Here is a 19,639-nt window from a genome sequence, read left to right as displayed (position 1 = left end):
TGGGGTGGGGGCAGGAAAAGAGAATATATATAATAGAAACAATAACAAATATACCACTTAGTTGAGAGATTTTAGTGGTAGGTGTAAGTCGCCATAGAGCTTACTTAAACATCATAAGATGATCCAATTCACCACTTTATGTTGATTACCCAAAAATAATCAAATGTACTAAATTCTACTTACCAGAACAACATCAGGGCTTTTTAGGCTGAAGACATCATGAGACAAGGACACTCCAGGCTGGGGTGATCTGTCCCCTTTCCTTTGCAGTTTAAGGCCCACAGTGTGCTGTCCTACATTAGTTAGCAGCCTCTCAATATCATCCGATGACATGTTGTCAAAGTAGACAGTGGCACCTACAATCTGATCACCTGTACATAAGAGACAAGCAAGTGTGCCAACTTGTGAATTGAGACAGAAGATGGGGAGAATTCTAGTGGCAACATGGTTTAATACAGGGGAACTTTTAAGGTTTTCACAACCTTATGTTTAACTTCATCTCCCACAATCCCCTCTGAGATACATATACATTGCAAAACGGACTGGCACTGTTTAGGTGTATAGAGGTGATTTCCTAAAACAATAGGGTATGAAACTTAGGTGATTTTCAGGCCACCTTTCATTTGCTTAAACTTGCCCACTTTCTCACAGATATCCCATGCGTTCTAAGGTCTAAAACATGACACACATGACATTGATGCCCTCTACTTGCAATCATTGCCAATTGACTGTAAAATTCACCAAGATGCCAATTACTGGTACCAAAGTGGCTACAAGCAGGTGGATTTTAGGTTAAGAATTATTTTAACTTGGGTGTAACTAGGTGGAAAGGACTCCTGTGCTCTAAAACATTTGGCTGATCCTGAACCAGTGTTAGATTAATGCAGAATGTTGCATACAGACATCATGTAGGAAAGGCATAAGGTGACTGTTCTTCTTAGTATCTACCAGGTCAACAGGAGTACAAAAAAAGTACAAATGGTATCTAGCTACAGGTCCCTTGACATCATTATATGTGCCATTAACACCTGACAACTCTAAGTAGCGGGGAGCAAGAAAAACACAGTCCCCAGGTTACTGGTTGCACTGTGGCTTGTTACCCTGGTATCTGTGGTTTGACAGTAGTTGCCCCCTCTGCAACCCCTATTTCCTATACTGCTGGCCTTAAAATAGAGGATGTGGGTGGTCTATTACACTAGCCCTGAGCTGAGAATAACCAGCTTTGTTTGTGGCTCATAGTCCAAATCTAAGGACAGGAAGTAACCAGGGTTAAACACAGCTTAGTTATAGCCTCATAGATAAAACTATAAAAAACATTATTAGAGTGTGTTCTCTATTTACCAAGTTATTTTTAGATATATATATATAAAATCATGTATCACAGGAAGATGACGGTGGGGGACCCTTGTTAGCCAAGAGACATGGGGTGACATGCGACACAGCTGTGTTTACAGAGAAGGGGTATGGGTACCAGAATAGTTGAATGGATAGGCCAATGGTTGAGTGATAGGAGGCAGAAGGTTGTAGTTTAAGGTATATATTCAGAGGACGGGCTTGTCACTAGTGGGGTACCTCAGGGATCAGCATTGGGACCTGTACTTTTTAATATTTTTATTAATAATATTACAGAAGGTCTTATTGGTATGATATGTCTTTTTGCAGATGATACAAAGGTCTGCAGCATGATAGACATTCCAGGTGGAACAACCCAAATGGAATTAGAAGAATGGTCGAGTGTGTGGCAGCTGCAGTTCAATATTAATAAATGTAAAGTAATGCATTTAGGATGTAAAAATCCCAAGGCAAAATACAGTATTGGTGGCACTGTACTGTCAGTAACAATGGAAGAGAGGGACTTAGGAGTAATTATATCTGATGACTTAAAGGTAAGCAGACAATGCAATTAATTATCTCAAAAAGCAAGCAGGGTGCTGGGTTGCATAGGGAGAAGCATTAGTAGTAGAAAGAGGAAAGTAGTTATGCCACTTTACAGATTGGGTCAGGCCTCACCTAGAATATTCCCTTACATCAGGAAAAATGGGCAGACTAGATGGGCCGAGTGGTTCTTATCTGCCGTCAAATTCTATGTTTCTATGATACAAAATCCTGTTTGGAGGTGCTGGATAGATTAATTTAAGTTTTCCATGGCACAGTTATTTACCTTCTCTTACAATTCCCGTTTTGGCCGCTGGTGAATTCTGAACGAGCTGTTTCACAAACACACCTTCCTCATTCTGATCCAGGGTAATACCCATGGACCCACTTCCATGCCAGTTGGGGAGCAAAATTTCCCTTGTCTCTTCTTCTTCCTTCTCCATCTGAAAGAAACATCAGTCTATAAACTGTATAGTAATTGTTGAGCCCAAATAAAAAATGTACAGAATTATTTAAGTAATTTCACTACCTCTTTTCATTGTTTTCAAAAGGCAGCATAGTATAAAGCCAAACTTATCTGGCATTGGGCAGTTAATTTGGCCTAGGCAGGTGACATAACAGTAAACATATCTTAAATTATCTTAAAACGCAGTAACGTCAGACACATGGGTCTCAAATCATATTACAGTGATGTAACATCACAGTTATCCGTGCTCAGGTGTTTACCAGCTTTCTTTATTGGGAAAAGCTGTGTGCGTGTCTTATTCTTTTGCTTGCTGTGCCTTTATCTAGTGGATGGCTTTTGTCACTTTTGACCCATCATAAGCCTTGAGAATTATTGGCTATACACTTGTCAAATCATGCTCTTCCAACCCTTTGGTGTGCTTAAAGGCTGTGTTTAATACAGCAGTCACATGCAAATGAGGGAGTCAATGTAATCATGGATAAAAAAAAAAATAGAAAAGTGTCATACCTTGTTTTTGTGTGTGTGTGTGTGCGTGTGTTTTCGTTTTTAGGCATGTCCATACAGACAAATATTTGGTATTTTGGTTTTATTTTATGTAGAGATATCCTAATAGACTCGCACAATTTACAAAAATGATGAATACACCAAAGCAGTGCAAGTAAAAGGCACAAGACCGATACTTAACCTTGAAATTAATTATTCCGTTATCTTCAATAAGACCTTGCTGGCTCTTTCTGCACTGTCATTTGCACGAGGACCTCAGGCTACAAGGAAATAAAAGATCTCAATTATGCTACAAGAAAAAAAATGTTCACACATTTTACAGTAAAGACGTTATAATCTCATGTCATACTCTGTAGCCAACAGCTTATGTGATCATGTCCCTTATGGATCACAGATGCTCTGGGTTCAGATAAAAATCATCTCAATCACCTTAACTCAGCGGGAGCTATCTGGGTCCGCTCCCATTTTTTGGCTACCAATAATTCACACCAAGGCTCTGCAAGTATAGTGTGCTGAGAATAGTGAGGCTTCTGCATCGTATTTTGTGCAGGATGTTAAAGGACTTTTGGATGGTGTTCTGTGAAGTGAGGAGAGCATAGTTGCCAACATTTCGAAGGAAACCCCCCAAAAAAAAAAAAACAAAACTAAATAGTGCCCTCGGTAAAACGTGTGTTATAGGGAATAATTCTATGCCCTACACTTACACTGCCTTAACACACGCCTGCCCATATGCACATACATATACACTACCCTTACACACAAACATACACATGCACTCTTGCTGTTACACACAAACATACTGACCACACACAAACTTGCCCAAACAAGCACTCACTTACAAACACACTTTCTCTCTTCCCTAACTAACCCTCCCCTTTTTCTGTATCTTAATTCTCTCTCCTATTCTTTACCTCTCCCTATCTCTCTTATCCCTCCCCTTTATCTTGTTTCTCATTATATCCTCCCTTTCCTTTCTCCCTCTGCCCCACCTTCTCCCCGTCTCTTACCTGTCAGCTGCCATATTGTAGTGATGGGAAGTTCGGATCATGAAAGTGAATCGGATCATTTCGACTCATTCACTGAAATGATCGATTCATGATCCGAATCTTCGGATCACTCAGTGTGACTCACAGGAGTTACTGTTTTCCAGTAACTCCGTGCAGGCACACTAACGATTGGCCCCGCCCCTTTCATTACTCAATGAATCCTCCCCCCTGCCTACTCCAGTGATGTCAATGAAGGCAGAGAGTCGTTCAAAGATTCGGATCTTACAGGGATCCGAATCTTACAGTGATCCGGATCTTTGAACGACTCTATGCCTTCATTGGGATTGGAATCAGTCAGATAATATCACCATACTGTTATAAATAAATACATTAATAATCACTGCCCCCTGACGCAAGTTCACCACTTTTCTTCCTTGAACCACTTTTGTTAGGTAGTGACCACTACAGACCAGGAACACCCCACAAGAGCTGCAGTTTTGGAGATACTCGGACACGGTCGTCTACCCATCGCAATTTGGCCCTTGTCAAAGTCGCTCAGGTCCTTATGCATGCCCATTTTTCCTGCTTCTAACACATCAACTTTGAGGACAAAATGTTCCATTGCTGCCCAATATATCCTACTAACTCATAGGGGCCATAATAACAAGATTATCAGTCTTATTCACTTGACCTGTTGGCGATCATAATGTTATAGCTGATCAGTGTATATGCTTTCAATAACCAAGAGATCCCAATCACTTGACCTGCTAGCGATCATAATGTTATAGCTGATCAGTGTATATGCTTTCAATAACCAAGAGATCCCAAAGACTCCAAGGTTTTGCAAATTGCCTACAGTGTATAAGATGTAGGTAATACCCAAGATACATTTCAAGTCACAGTTTGTTTTGTGTCCCATCTTACATGTATAAAAGGCTCTCTAGCCAACATCTAGCAGGGTGTGTGCATTTATAATACACGTGAATATCTTAGTAATCCATGTGACATTAAACAAACCACCTTATGTAAATATTACACAAAGAATGCTTAGCAACTCCTTCTCTCATGGCTGGCCACATAGAGACCATTCTCGACAAATTAAGCAGCACTGAACAATCCTGATCATAATAACTTTAGATGCAAATGTTGGCAGCTAATTAAATAAAGTCCCCCCCCCCCCGGCCACCCTGAATCTAAATTACACAGCCACGGGGCCGCTCACTGAAGTGACCGATCCGAGATGTCATTGCAGCCGATGAGGCTGCGAGTTTAAAAGCGGTCATAAGACACGCCGGCCACTTTAAAATCATTAAGCAGCCCGCGTGACTGCACCATGCCTCCCAGTGAGTCTATTCATCCCGCCACTTTGAAGACACGACGTGCCGCTTCAAGGGGGCGGGCTCACACGGAACAGCTCCTGGTGACATGGAGAAGAGCATGTTGTAGGAGAGCAGGGAAGGAAAAGAAGGGGGGCTGCCTTGGGGCAACAATTAAATACAAAAAGGGAGTGGCTTGGGGTATAAGTACACAACAGGGTGGTTGGGTTGCAATACACATGGATACACAAGAGAGGAAGGCTGGCTGGGGACATCAAATAAATCAATACACAAGGGTGCAGGGGTAATACATTAAAACCAAAGGGGGGGGGCAACACACAAAAAACAAACCAGTGTGGAAAGCATTTTTATGTTTTGTGTAGATTAACTTGTACTGATGCAGGTGTCGGTGTGGCAGAGCCTGTCCTGGTGTGTGTGTGTGTGTTTGGTGTGTCGGTGTGGCATAGCCTGTCCTGATGTGTGTGTGTGTGTTGGTGTGGCAGAGCCTGTCCTGATGTGTGTATGTGTGTGTTTGGGCATCTGTGTGGTAGAGCCTGTCCTGGTGTGTGTTTGGGTGTGTCGGTGTGGTAGAGCCTGTCTTGGTGTGTCGGTGTGGCAGAGCCTGTCCTGGTGTGTGTGTCTGTGTGACAGAGCCTGTCATGATTAACTCATATGACATAGTGGATGTATGGAAGGTAATCCAGCAGAGGTGGTTATTCCTTTGTGTTAGCATTCAATGGGTTAATCCGATGTTACATTTAAATGTGTTTATTTGTGCATGCCCTCTGTATCTGTTCTGGCAAGAGGTGTCATCTTCCCAGGACCCCTGTGGCGATTCATGGCCTAACCGATAAGGACCCAGAGTTATAAGAATTCCATTCCTAGCTTAAGTGGAGGGGTTTTCCATCACCTTTACCCCACCATAACTTATTGGCAGATCAAAGATGGGAACTAATAGTTGGAAAGGTGTCATATAACCAGTCACATGGTCATGTGGCCAGAGGGGTGTTTTCTTGCAAAAGAGCCTGATTTAGGGGCAACGCATCCACCTCAAAGAAGAACTCCACGATATACTACGATTGGAACAACATCATAAGAAACCATCTGGATTTAAGGAGTTTCTACAGGCTGGCTTATTGAAGAAACTCGTGAGTGAGGGTCCTGTGTTTAAGTCCCATTGTTTTTAAGAACTGTTTGCCGTTTTATTTTTATTTTGTATGCTTTGTTTTTTGTAATTGTGGCACTGTGTAACATTTGTCTTTTGTTATTAAAATACACATAATCCAAATATCTTTGGGCTCTAGTATTGATATCCACAAACCCTAAGAGTATAACACATTACCTAATTGTTATTACCTAATTTCTAGCGGATATATATGTTGTTTGCCTGGGGTGTGTTGGGTGAGAGGGTGTGAGAGAGAGAGAGAGAGAGAGAGTGTGAGAGAGAGAGAGAGTGTGAGAGTGAGAGTTTAATTCGGATATCACACAAGTCCGGTATCAAAATCACGAGTGGTGGCAGACTACCTGGGGGGATACAGGCAGGATTTGCGGGTTAATATAGTAACTGATGCCTTGTTAAGGGGTGAAGTTAGTAAATCCAGAGGCCTGGTGCTATTAACCCCTTCATGCCCACTCCTTCCACACCGTCACGGCTTGGCAAGTAGTCCTGACCGTGACAGAGCCTGTCCTGGTGTATGTTTGGGTGTCTGCGTGGTAGAGCCTGTCTTGGTGTGTGTTTGGGTGTTGGTGTGGCAGAGCCTGTCCTCTTACTTTTATTTCAATCTGCATACCTTATCACAAAGGAGTAATCACAGAAACTTGAATGGTGGTTGGGATCTTCAGAGTGAAACCCAATTTAGTTGTAAGAACTGATTTAATTACTCCCGTTGGTTTCACAGTCCTTCCCCCGTAAGAGAGGACTTTTTATATAAACACACTAGCAGACCACTTTGCACCATGAACTGTATCTGGGATGAGGTATTCATTGGATGATGCAGTGCTAGAACAGTTGCGGTGGTATTAATAGTCAAAAGTTTCTTACAAGAATATCGTGAAGAATAATGTGATCACTGTTTTGTTCCACTGAATAAAATGGAACTTTTTCATCTACAAATTCTTGCAGTAGCAAATGCTTTGATTCCATTATGTCTAATGTATTTAATTTATTAGGACCTTTTAACACTTTTGCTTTCTGGCATTTTAATACAAATAATGTGATAAAAAGAATGTTTCATAGTTATTTGTATGGCAAATAGTGTGACTCGAGTATGTATAAGGGGTGCGTGTGGATACAAGAGCTCGACCACGAGATACAATATATGGGGCTGTTTCCAGGGCTGCTTTCCATTCCCAGTCCGGCCCCGGACCCACATTTACGTACTCCATATTTGAGCCTCTATCTTGTTGGCATTGCCGGTTTATTAATTTTCAAAAAACTAATTAAATAATTAAACTACTAAATAATTAGTAGTAGGCTGAAACTTTATTACAATCTATACAAGAGGCTAACATATTGGTTAACATGGTCCATGACAACTTTTGGCATGACAAGCTAGGTAACTGTTTATCTATACTATGTATATTTACTATGATCTAAGACACTTTTCTTCTCAAAGATTTCTTTCTGCTGGTCATGAATTACGTAACTTCATGCCTATCGTATGCATTTTTAAATGCTCTATATGCTCTCTAGTGCTTGCTAGAAGGCTGCTGCACTTAGCCTTCCTCTCAGTAAAAATGCCTTACATTATATAAGTCTCTGACCCTCTGGGTTTAGACTATGACCTCTTGTTCTAACATTCCTCCTTTGAAATAAACCTTCCTCCTGTACTATTAAAAAACTATAATATGCCATTTCATCGAACAGTTGGAATTAAGACACAATTTCAATTACTACCATGAGTATCACATATTTCCAAACATTGAAGAAACAGTTGAGGCCACAGATACTTGTCTAAGTTTTTCAAAATGATCTGAACACTCAGCCTTCCAATGTGGACACAGACACACAAGGGCAAGACAGACAGATTTTGTAGATTGCCAGAACCACTTCTTTATTGTTAGGCACGCAAGCACTTTTGTATGCTTATAGACTAACGTGCCCACATTGATCTGTACTGTTTTCTAAAGAACACACATTACCATCATACATCTGAAATGTGGTTTCTTAGCAAAGATTGGGGGTGATACAAAGGTTGATAGTGAGAAATGGAGGAAAGAAATTGAGTTCTTGTCAAGAGTTAAACATAAAAACAAAGCAGGATTTGTTGTGTTCTTTGAACAGAGAAGCTTTGGGAATACAAGAATGCAGAGTGGCCATGCAGAAACATGTATGGGAAGCTGAGAGATTGAGTAGAGCTGGAGTGGAATCTAACCCCAACACATGTGTACAACATCTGCAGCTAATAAACTCCACCCTCGTCTCCAGCATTTTTTCTTCCCCAATCAGAAATCCCCCTTAATTGAAAGTACTCCGAGCAAATGCCACAGCATTTTTTAGAAATATATTTATGCTTGGGAGTTACTATGACATAGTTTAGGCCTATTCATTAGTAAACATTAATGTCATTATTACAAAGTAAAGCGATGGCATATTATAGACGGATATTACAAATTGCAATGAGTTTTTATAATTCCATAGCTGTATTTCTTAAGGTTTTTAGACAGTTTCCTAGTATGCATGTATATATAGTTTTTTGGGAATACTTGGTGTGATCCATTGTGGCAGGTTAAATACTAAAACTTAATCCAGATAGCTTCCTGGTTGTTTCACTTCTCCCATAATTATCATTCAACTGTTGGGAAGGTTCATAGCAAGCTTTTAAAAGGCCTATGACCAATTATAATACCGTGGAAACAATGTTAGCAGGCTAATTTAGAAATTCAATATGGCTTTACTAGGCAGTTGTGGCATGTGGCAAGTCTCTACATGGAATGTATGTGAGAAGCTATTTAAGTATATTTAATACATTTTCCAGAGTCTTTGCTTAACATATGATATTGTATATATGGGAGATATTTAATTTTCACAGATTTTTACCAGACACAAATGCAGCTCCTTCTGCTTAAAGAAAGACCTTAGCTAGCCTTGTATGATGTGGATTAATGGAGAACTCATTAAACTATGCATTATGCAGGGCTAGCAAAGCACTTCTTATAGAAGCCTTTCCATGTTGGCCCTTCATAATTGATAGTGAGGCAAGTTGAATCTGCAACTACCCTTTCAACTCTCCCTTTAGTGAAACAATCTAACGGATATATTTTTATTGCTTATTTTCTTAATAACCCCTCCTGATTCGAAAAATGTTGTGCCGTGTAACAAGAAATAGAAAAAATGGTTCCCTGCAGCTCTATGTAACACTTATATATTACCCACACACCTTTCATTTGAATATTTGGTCACTGTTAGAAATTGCTTTTAATTTATGAAAAAATTTAAACTGCAGTATCTCTTGAATTGGGAGAAACTTGAAAATGTGCTATATTACAAATGAAACTCTTGGCTAAAGTCAAGAGTAAAAAAATGAGTTGTGTAAGAGCTGGGCTTTGAATGTCATAGCAGAATTCCAGGTAATATGAGAGATGCAATAGCTTCATGGAATGTTTTGAATCTATTTTCATCATTGCCACGTGTTAGGGCACTTGGGATTATATGTCCAAGGAAACATCCAAGGGACATAGCAGTCAGAAACACACTAAAGGTGCTCCCTCAATCAGTGTCACAAACAGGAGAGGAGGCTCCTTCGGTCAGCTCATTTTACATATACACATAGCAGAAAGGCTCACTAGTTCAGTTTGAACTTATGCAACAGAGGCTCTGCTCATTGCTAGATAAACATTTGCTTCAGCTTGCTACACACCCAAATGCTAAATTGAGTTGTAAAGCTGCAGAAGACAGTGAAACATTCAAACCATACTGCAGTTCTGGAAAAGATGATCATGGAAGGGAGGAGGGAATATAACATTTTTAAAACACACACACACACACATATATATATAGGCAATGTACATAGCAAAATGGGTGCGCAAGTGTAGGAAAACATAATGGCCTAAATAGTGCATGTCTCATAATTGTGTCCTTAATCCTGAACCAGGAAAACTGCATTCCTGGGGTAGAACAGCTGTAGGGCAAACAGCAAAATTCTGGCCCCTCCCTGCCTCCACCTTATTAAGTATGAGACTACCAGGGCATGCTGGAACATGTAGACCACATACAAAATCATTTCAGCCAGAATTGGTGAAATAAACTAGTAGTCTTGAGGATGCAATCCAACACTGATTAGGGCTAGATATTACAAAGGGCAATTACAATAATGCATTACAATGAGAGTCCAAGTGTGTGAGAATACCAATAGCAGATTCATGTGTATTAATCAAAAATAGCAAAAGAAAGGGATAAGTGGACCATTGCACTGGTTTCTATAATGATAAGATCACTTTTTGACTGGACAAGATACACAATCTCTACTGTTTAGAGTAGCACATGTATAGTTAGGTAAAAAGGAATATTCATAAAAAAAAGTGCCATTTGCTGCAAACTCATTTCTTGTTAATGTATGTCACTGTATTACTGACTATACTTCCACTTTGTTTCTTCTTCTCTTGAGCCCTTCAACGCGAATGTTAATAGCTAACAAAGCCTGTGTAGCAGCAACTAATTATACATTTCCTTTAGAGAAATTCAGGAGTTAAAATGTTGTTAGACTGTTTAACCTGCATTTAACCATGTTACAGTTTGCAGTAACAAAAAGGTGTATGTTTGACACACCTAGAAACACATACTAAACAGATAAAAAGTAACAAAACAATAAAGGACATACACTCCCATAATACAAAATAAAGCACGATGGAAAAAGCACTTAAAGTACATAATGCATTTACTGTATACACTACATACCAACATTAAAACACACTATTTTATATAGTATAAACTGATATAGGATAACTGAATTGTAAACATTTGAGCATGTGTATGAAATGTATCCGGAGTTGGTGGGGGCTATTGCTGCCTGATACGCATGTAGGGAGGTGGCAGGTTTCCGGTCATGTAACCAAAGAAAAATATTTCCAGATGTGGATGAAAAGTAAAACTTTCTTGAACAAATGCAGTTTCAGAAAACATTAATGATATTCTAAGAAATTTGGGGAGAAAAAAAAGTATATTGCGCACACAAATCCCCTCTTCTACGCAACCTTATTGTGTCCACTAGGGTTCACATAAACTTTTTTTTTTACATTTTCTGTTACTCACAGACTTCATTCTTTTACAGAGTACGGGCAACCTCTTGCATTACAGCTAAGACTCTCACTGTCTAATAACCCATGTCAGATGATATTAAGGGTAAGGGTTTATAGTTGCATAGTGAAAATCTATCCGAGATTCTTACATTGATCCAGATAAAAGCAAAAACAGTTTGTCCAGAAGATTCTCCACGCTTCGATAGTCAACTAAAATAATCCTCTAGAGTGTAAATGTTTAAGCAGGACCTACTTTACTCCCCTAATCATTAGTGGCCTCTTGTTCTCTGTCTATTTCTTCTTCAAGGACCTCATACAGTCTTCTAATGCAACTGAAATCCCCTGATTTCCTTTATTAATCTTGTAGCTTTTCCAATTCAATCACATATAATGATTAGGTGCTGAAAAATGAACTGCAAATTACAAACTTCATAAAGAGGAGTAATCATATTTGCAGATCTCACCTGGAAAGCCTTTTTAATGCAGGTTATTTATTTTCTTTCCTTAAGCAGCGGCTCATTGATATCGTGTTTGATTCGAGTTATTAGTTTGAGTCAACAGGTATACACCAAAAGATCATGAAAATTATGTGGACACCTGACCATCATACCTGTTTAAACTTTTTGGACTTCCCATTCCAACACAATGGAATGGGAAGCTGGCTCCACCTCTTCTGGGAAGACTTTCTGTAGGATATTATACACACTCAACCAAAAAATAAAAACAAGCATTTGTGAGGTCAGGCACCGATGCAGGACGAGAAGGACTGGCTTGTAATCAGCGTTCCAATTCATCCCAAACGTGTTCAATGGGGTTTAGGTTAGGGCCCTGTGCAGGTCACTTGAGTTCCTCTACACCAACAATCTCAAACGTTGTCTTTATGGACCTTGTTTTGTGTAATGGCCACAGTAATCCTGGAACAGGAAAGGGCCTTCAGCAAACTGGTGCCACAAACTTGGAAGAATACGATTGTCTCAGATGTCTTTGTATACTGTGGCATTAACATTACCCTTCACTTGAACTAAAGGGCCTAGCCATAACGCAGAAAAACAACCCCAGACTACTTTCCCTCATACACCAAACTTTACACTGGGCACTATGCATTCCGGTAGGTAGCGTTGTCCTTACATCCACCAAACCCAGATTCCTCCATCTTACTTCAAGATAGTGAAGCATGATTTGTCACTCCAGAAAATGTTTCCACTGTTCCAGAGTCCAGTGGTGGTATGCTTTAGACCACCCTAGCTGATGGAGCATGTGGCATCTTGCATAGGGATCTTCGACTCCTGTGCAGCTGCTTGGTTATGGATACCCATTTCATGAAGCTCCTGACCCACCATACTTGTGCTGATGTTGCTTTCAGCAGCAGTTTGGAACTCTGTAGTGAGTAATGCTACATAGAATTGTTGAATTCTACCTGCTGCAGCACTCAACAGCCAAGCTCTGTAAGTGTGCGTAGTCTACCACTTTATGGCTGAGCTGCTGTTACTCCTAGAGACTTCCACTTCACAGTAATAGCACTTTCAGTGGACCGAGATATATCTAGCAGGGCTGAAATTTCATCAACTGGCTTCTGGCAAAGGTGGCATCCTATGCCATAAGTTCCTTGATTTTATATACCTGTTACTGTGTGGAGCTGTCACATGTGTTCTGATATAGGAGGAAATAGTGATTGATACATTGTATTCATTATCTGCTTACCACCATTACATTTTTACATAGGATCTGTCTGCGTGCAATATTTTAGTTCAAGCATTCAAACTGCACTACTACATAGATATACATAAACTGACTTACACTGCCTTGGCATAAGCAATATCATTCCTCAGTCTGAATCACCCAGGTGGACACTTCATGTACAGGATGCAAATAATTTCACTTCATAAGCAGACATTCCTTAGCCCTGCCATAAACAGCTGATAAAATCACTTTTTTTGTTGTTGGATGAAAAAAAAAAGTTTTCTTCACTGCTTAACTACATAACTGTATACAGCATTGTAATAAAAGCTTAAAGAAGCTTTAATTACAATGTTAAAATGAGCACAAATCATCAAGTCCTGATAATTGGCATTACATGCCAAAGTATAACAGAATATAACACGATTTGTCAATGAAAGGTGAAGTTGTTTTAACACCATCTTGGTGTATGGCTGTGTATATCTAGCCAGCAGCCCCCCTACTCCAGCAATGAAAGAGGACGGCAATGTGCATACCTCTTAAGTCATGTGAATCTAGCTGGCAACTCTGCAGGTTGTTTATCCGCAACTAGCAGAAGCCTGGCATTGATTTAGTATATACATACCAGGTAAAACGCTCTTGTGGAACCATTTAAAACCATTTTGCCATAGTTACAGTCACTCCAATGTACTATGACATGTGTCAATGCACAACTTACATATTTCTTTTTCAAAGACAGACGAGGCTTTATTTTGATAATTTTGCAATTACTTTTTCTGCAATTTAGGTGCTATTGATGAAAACCCTGATTTATATTCAAAAACAACATCCCCTGAGGAGAATACCCTGCATGCATAGTTGTTTTTAATATTATAAAAGGTAGCAAAATACTACTTTACATACCAAACTATTTTGTTATTTTTAAACTAATGTTATATTTATAATGGGAGGGGCATAAGGTGCTTTGACCTTTCATTTATAAAATTACTTTTTTCAAATTTTTCACTGGCAATTGTTTCCGGGTGTTTATAGTCCTTTTGCATCTCTCATATGGTATTCCTTAAGATGTCGTAGGGTTTTTTTTTACTATTTTTTTTATGAAAAGAAAAAACTTGATTTCTTTGTCTTTTGAATTCAAAACTCACATAGATGGTAATATTTTAAAGCCTAGCTGGGTCTAGCAGTGAATTGCCTGTACAGAGTACAGGGCAAAGTAATTATTTCTTATGAAGGAGAAGCTGAGTCAGGTAGACAGGATAGATCACACCCAGGCACAGGAAATAATTGCTCTGCCCCATACTCTCTACAGCCTCTACACTCCTTAGTGCTCTACTCCCTGCACACCACCTGCCTGGCTCATACACTCTATGTGCAATCACACACGATCAGTCTAATGCCATACGCCAACACACCATATACTGAAACTCAAGAATACACTCACACACTTTAACAATGGACACTGCACATTGACACCCCCAAAAACACACACTTAAGAACTGTACACTGACACACACGACCACTGTACAATCGTGTGTGATTGCATACACTTATGGTAACACATACCACATACACTTATGGTAACGCTCATTGTAGCACTGTACTCCAATGTCATACATTGACACTCCCCTCGCACATAAATACCATACACCAACACATACACAGCTTAAGTTGTGTCCCCAATGAAACAGGATTTAGCCTAATCATGGCAAGAAAGACTGTTTAATCAATTTGTCCGGCTGTTCATGTAACTCATGGGTTAGAATTAAGGTTATCAGAACAAAAGTTTTTGTTTGTTGGCTTTTTTTCAGAAACAAAGGCTCAGTGAACCTTTACACTTAATTCTATAAGTAATGCTTCAGTGAAAGTTTCTCTTTAAAGGTGCTGTTCCACTTAGAGGGCCTCTTAAGATATCAACAAATCAGTTATGCATTGTGTAGAGAGAAGTTCCTTGTAAAGCTCCCTTCACATAAAGATTGGGTGTGAAAGTTTTTTTCCAGAATACTACAGTAACCTAAGAACAGAGTCCTATTGTTCCTCCAAAGCCCTCCTCTATGTATTACATTACAGTGGTATTACCACTCCCGCCTGATATTTAATGCTCATGCACATGAAACAGTGTGATGGAGCAAGTCGTTTTGTTAGAATTGGTGTTTGGGAGTGAGGTCCCTTTAAACTAGGAGCCCTTAAAGGTAACACCCCTTGTGTGATCACAGAGATTGGCTGCCAGGGCAATGCAGACAGACAGGATTAGAAGGCCCTGATTTGAAGTTGAAGTTTTTAACAAGAAAATACAACGGTATGTTATTTAAAAAAATAAATAAAAAAATAAGATATATATACCGTAGTAGTTGATAATATAAAAATCTAAGAAAAAGTCTGTTACAGCACCTTTAATGTCAAGAAAAAAAAAAAAATATGTAAGTGAACTCCAAACTGCTAGCTAATACTGTTGTGTTAAAATACTACTATAGTGTTAGCATGATATTAGTTGTAGGGCCATTTTAACATGACTTTCTATTGCATTATCTTCTCTTTTAATGATGACTGGATGTAACTAAGTACAGGGCTCATCACTGTTTATCAAAACAGGGTGGCCATTCAGGTGTAACCTTTAATATATGATGTAACACACATATAAAGAAATATTCTTTAATAATCAGATCCTCTGCCATATAAACAGAATAATTGTCAGTCTTCACTAACAAAAAAGTGTGATATCTATAATTTATAGAGGGACTGGTCAACAAAAAGTGTTAAGTGCTTAAAAAAATATACATAAATTCAGTATATATATATATATATATATATATATATATATATATATATATATATATATCCCCATGGTGAGAGCGAGCCTGCTATAATGTTTCAGTTTGCACAGTTAGTCAACTTCAAATGAGTAATGAAAAACCACACCCTATAATCAATCACCTTGTCCTTCTGAAGGATTATCAGGTAAAGTGGATAGAAGTGTTACATGTCACTAAAATCTCCCAGATAGTTTTTTTTTCTTTCTTTTTTTAGGGCTCATGCGGGTTGACTATGTCCTTTTAATTTGCAGGAGCCAGCTGGATACATAGGTTACCTATAGGTAATTTTATCAGATCCTGTCTTTAAAGGGCCAGGGCCAAATTGAATCCCCAGCCTGCCCCTGGGTGACATCAGCCATTTCCAAGGGGGACATATATACATGTTGGCCAGATATCTAAAATGCTACCCTACTGTACATGGGATGGATAATAGTAACCTATCTTCTGCGGATTTATACATCCAATACACTGCAGGGTAGCTCTTTTCGCATGTTGCCGCTTGCCAGGTACATGTAATGTATACGTTTCCAAGAAGAAATAGTTGAGGTGGTCAACCTACTCCCAAATTATCGTGTTCCGTTGTATATATCATGCCCTTCTGTATTAAACCCTTAGATGACTACTTCCTATAAAGCTAAAGATTAAAATTTCTATAACAGATATACAAGGCATCTTTCCATTTTACAACAAAGGATGCATTTTACACACACTTAAGAGAACATGAGGTCATGTGTAAAACTTTAACCTCTAAAACTCCAGATGCCTTAGCAGCATGTTACATGGCTATTCATTTTACCATCAACAGTTAAAACTAGTTGTGCCAAGACAGAGAGCGGTTTAAACCCAAACTTGACATCTCCTAGAATCTTAAGTTCCCTTTCTGAGACTGAAAGCATTGAACACGGGATGGGTTTATACTTTGGGTGTATGAATTGTTCTACACACTATCATCCCTTTGTAAGTAATCACCAACACCCAAATCACATGAGTTTCCACTGAAGGTTTTGACACACATGACTGTGGAATCAGATGATTCTTATAAGCCGTCTGATTCATCTAGCCCCCCCTTTTTTCCTTGATCTTTGTTTTAATGAATTTAAATCAATTTTTACCAGTACCATCCATGCTGGGAGGCTGGGGCATGCTTCAACTATTGCTAAAAGTCAACTCTTCAAACTTTTTCTATGTAAAATAATTTACACTACACTGAACAGAAAAATACCATTTTGTGGGTCCCCCCCCCTCCCTCCCTATAGCTTATAAGGAGATAATACAGCAACAGATGCACTCTTGCACGGCATACACATACTCTTGTGCAGAGTGCTTTCCCTTAGTAAATTACAGGCGGTTTTCCCTCCTCCTCTTTCCCTCCCCTCCGTGTAGGAACTGCTGTGAGTCACGCTTGCTTCCAAACCAACATTCCTGAAGGATTCTGGACAGAGGCCAGACACACCCAGAACCAAGTACCAAACAGACAGGGTGCAGCACAAAATATATCCAGAGAATCCGAGCACACGAAAAACAGAGCAAGCTAAAATGCGCACCCAATTCCCGCCACATCTTAGTCTGCTGGCATTTCAAGGAGAAGAAAACAAGTTTTGTTACAATGTGCGCTATTGATAAAACTCGCTTACTAGCAAAATAACTTGCATAGCGAATATAGAAATAGTTCCAGCACGCTCCCAAAATCCATACAGATTCAGAGATTCTCCAGTTTTCAGTAGCTGAATAACTTTTTAATCGTTAATATGCAAAATCAGAACTTTTAGCAAGCACTTTCCTCGCAGCAATATACCGAGAACCGAGCTTTCAAATACTTTAAATCCTAGATCAAAAGCTAAATTTAAGTGCAATGAGACCAAATGAGAGGTTCCCTCGTTTTATTTTGTCAGGTAAGCAAATGACCAGATCAGCACTTCTCAGAGCTCAAGAAGCTCACTTATACCTTTGGCCCAGGTTACACAGAAGGCGTGTACCGCACCCTCGTCCCTAATTACAGCGCATTCCTCATTCACGCTCAGTATTTGGTTGGGATGTTTCTTCCAATAATAGCCAACACGCTGAGCCCTTCACGAAGGGCATATGGGACATATAAGCGCATCACAAGAAAATTATATGTATAAATGTGAACTATTATGAACACAGTTACTGTTGCAATGTTATACATAAACATATTATAACACACACAAGGCCACACCTTTCCCATCGCCGCTTTTGCCAAAACCTGTACGCAAGAATCCAAACTCAAAACAATAATATGCAGCATCGCGGTTGCAACTGCATTTTAAGAAAGAATACCTTAAACATGTTGCACGCATACAAAATACCAGCTACAGCTTCAATCACAATATTAGTTATACGTAATAATCCAATCGTTGCATTTACAAAATACAGAAACATGTCGAATAATCTGACCCGAAATAAAGCGACGAGAAGTTTAATATTATAAGATTATGTATATTCTTTTTAGGGGAGATAGTTTCTACTCTTTGGGTGTAGCTTTGTTCCACCTCCCTAATGTTCTTTTGAGCAAAAGTTTTTTTTTCTTCCTAACTCTCTGGCCCCACCACCCTCTCCAAAATGTGCTGCACGAGGGTGTGGTGCCTGTAACTCAGTCCTCTGTGTTGTAACAGCAAGGGAAATCCTTCCAAACCAAACATTACCATTAATCCAAAGAGACTGCGCCTGTGTAATATACATATATATACATATAATGCCCACATACTAAAATGACAGTGAATTTAACTGCACATTATACATATTCTAATGGGGCATAGCGATATCCTAGATATGCAACGCATTCAAAAAGTATTCAGATTGCACGGAATATATTTGTAAGTATACATACACACGCAATCTACGTGGACTGTCCAATACGCATATCAGATACACAATCCGAGCAAGGAGTAGGTGAGTTTTTTTTTGCAGGATTTACTAGGCTATTGCTGTGAAATTTAGAACAGTAATCGGCCATCTCAATATTTTTTTTATATAAGATCTTCACTCTTACATATAATCAGGAAACCGACAAACATAAAAAAAAAAATAACAGCCATGCAGTGTAAACAGATATAATGCACTATTAAATTTAGCCCCTATGCATATAGATTTGCTGAAAAGAGAGGGTGTTGCAAAGAACGGCGATGTTTATGTATTGGGAGTAGATAAATACACAGTGTACAGCAGAGAAACAATATTCAAACTTTGAAAGAACAAATGACAGCCGCTTTACGGTCCCTAATATGTTGATAGAGAATATGGAGAGTGTTCAGAAAGAGTAGTAAGTATGATTTGAGATTATTACCTGTGTGGTCCTGGTCGGGCACTTTTAATGTGCAGGGAGCCAGCGGCTCTGTTCTGCCTTTTGGAAGCAGGCTAAGTGATCCGCGCAAGCAGGGTTGGGCTGCTATACAGGCAGATTGAGCCTAGCTGGGTGTGTCGGTCTCCCAATCCTGGAGAAGAGGCAGAGCTTGGCCTGCCCCGGGCTGAGTTTTCTGTCTATGTGTACACATTGTTAGTTTCGTATAGAGCTACGCAGGCATGCAACCCAGCAGCCTCGTGTATGTAAAGCTATATGAATTATCTGAGAAATGAAAAATATTTTTGCACATACAGCAAAATGAGCACCCGACTTTATACAGCACTTGTGTTCCCAATATTTCATAAGCTATCTTAAATACCAATAACAAAAGTTATGGTGGGGTAAAGGTGATGGGATAACCCTTCCACTTAAAATTAAGGGGATAGCAGAAGCATTAAGTACCAAAC

General features: G+C 39.3%; 1 protein-coding gene across 1 annotated transcript in view; it reads right to left on the bottom strand.

Annotated features, from left to right (window-relative positions):
* Window positions 1-19,319, bottom strand: part of AHNAK (AHNAK nucleoprotein) — a 37,212-nt gene extending 17,893 nt beyond the window's left edge. The window contains exons 1-4 of the mRNA XM_053448811.1: window positions 19,176-19,319; window positions 3,027-3,105; window positions 2,162-2,318; window positions 184-371 (exon numbers count right to left, since the gene is read on the bottom strand). Coding sequence (XP_053304786.1) covers window positions 184-371; window positions 2,162-2,318 — 345 coding nt within the window. The 5' untranslated portion in view covers window positions 3,027-3,105; window positions 19,176-19,319. The remainder of the gene's footprint in view (window positions 1-183; window positions 372-2,161; window positions 2,319-3,026; window positions 3,106-19,175) is intronic.
* Between the last annotated feature and the right edge of the window lie 320 nt (window positions 19,320-19,639).

Source organism: Spea bombifrons, chromosome 10 (assembly GCF_027358695.1).
Source record: "Spea bombifrons isolate aSpeBom1 chromosome 10, aSpeBom1.2.pri, whole genome shotgun sequence".
Taxonomy (NCBI): Eukaryota; Metazoa; Chordata; class Amphibia; order Anura; family Pelobatidae; genus Spea; species Spea bombifrons.
Note: the sequence above shows the minus strand (reverse complement) of the source record. Positions and strands in the feature narration are given on the sequence as shown.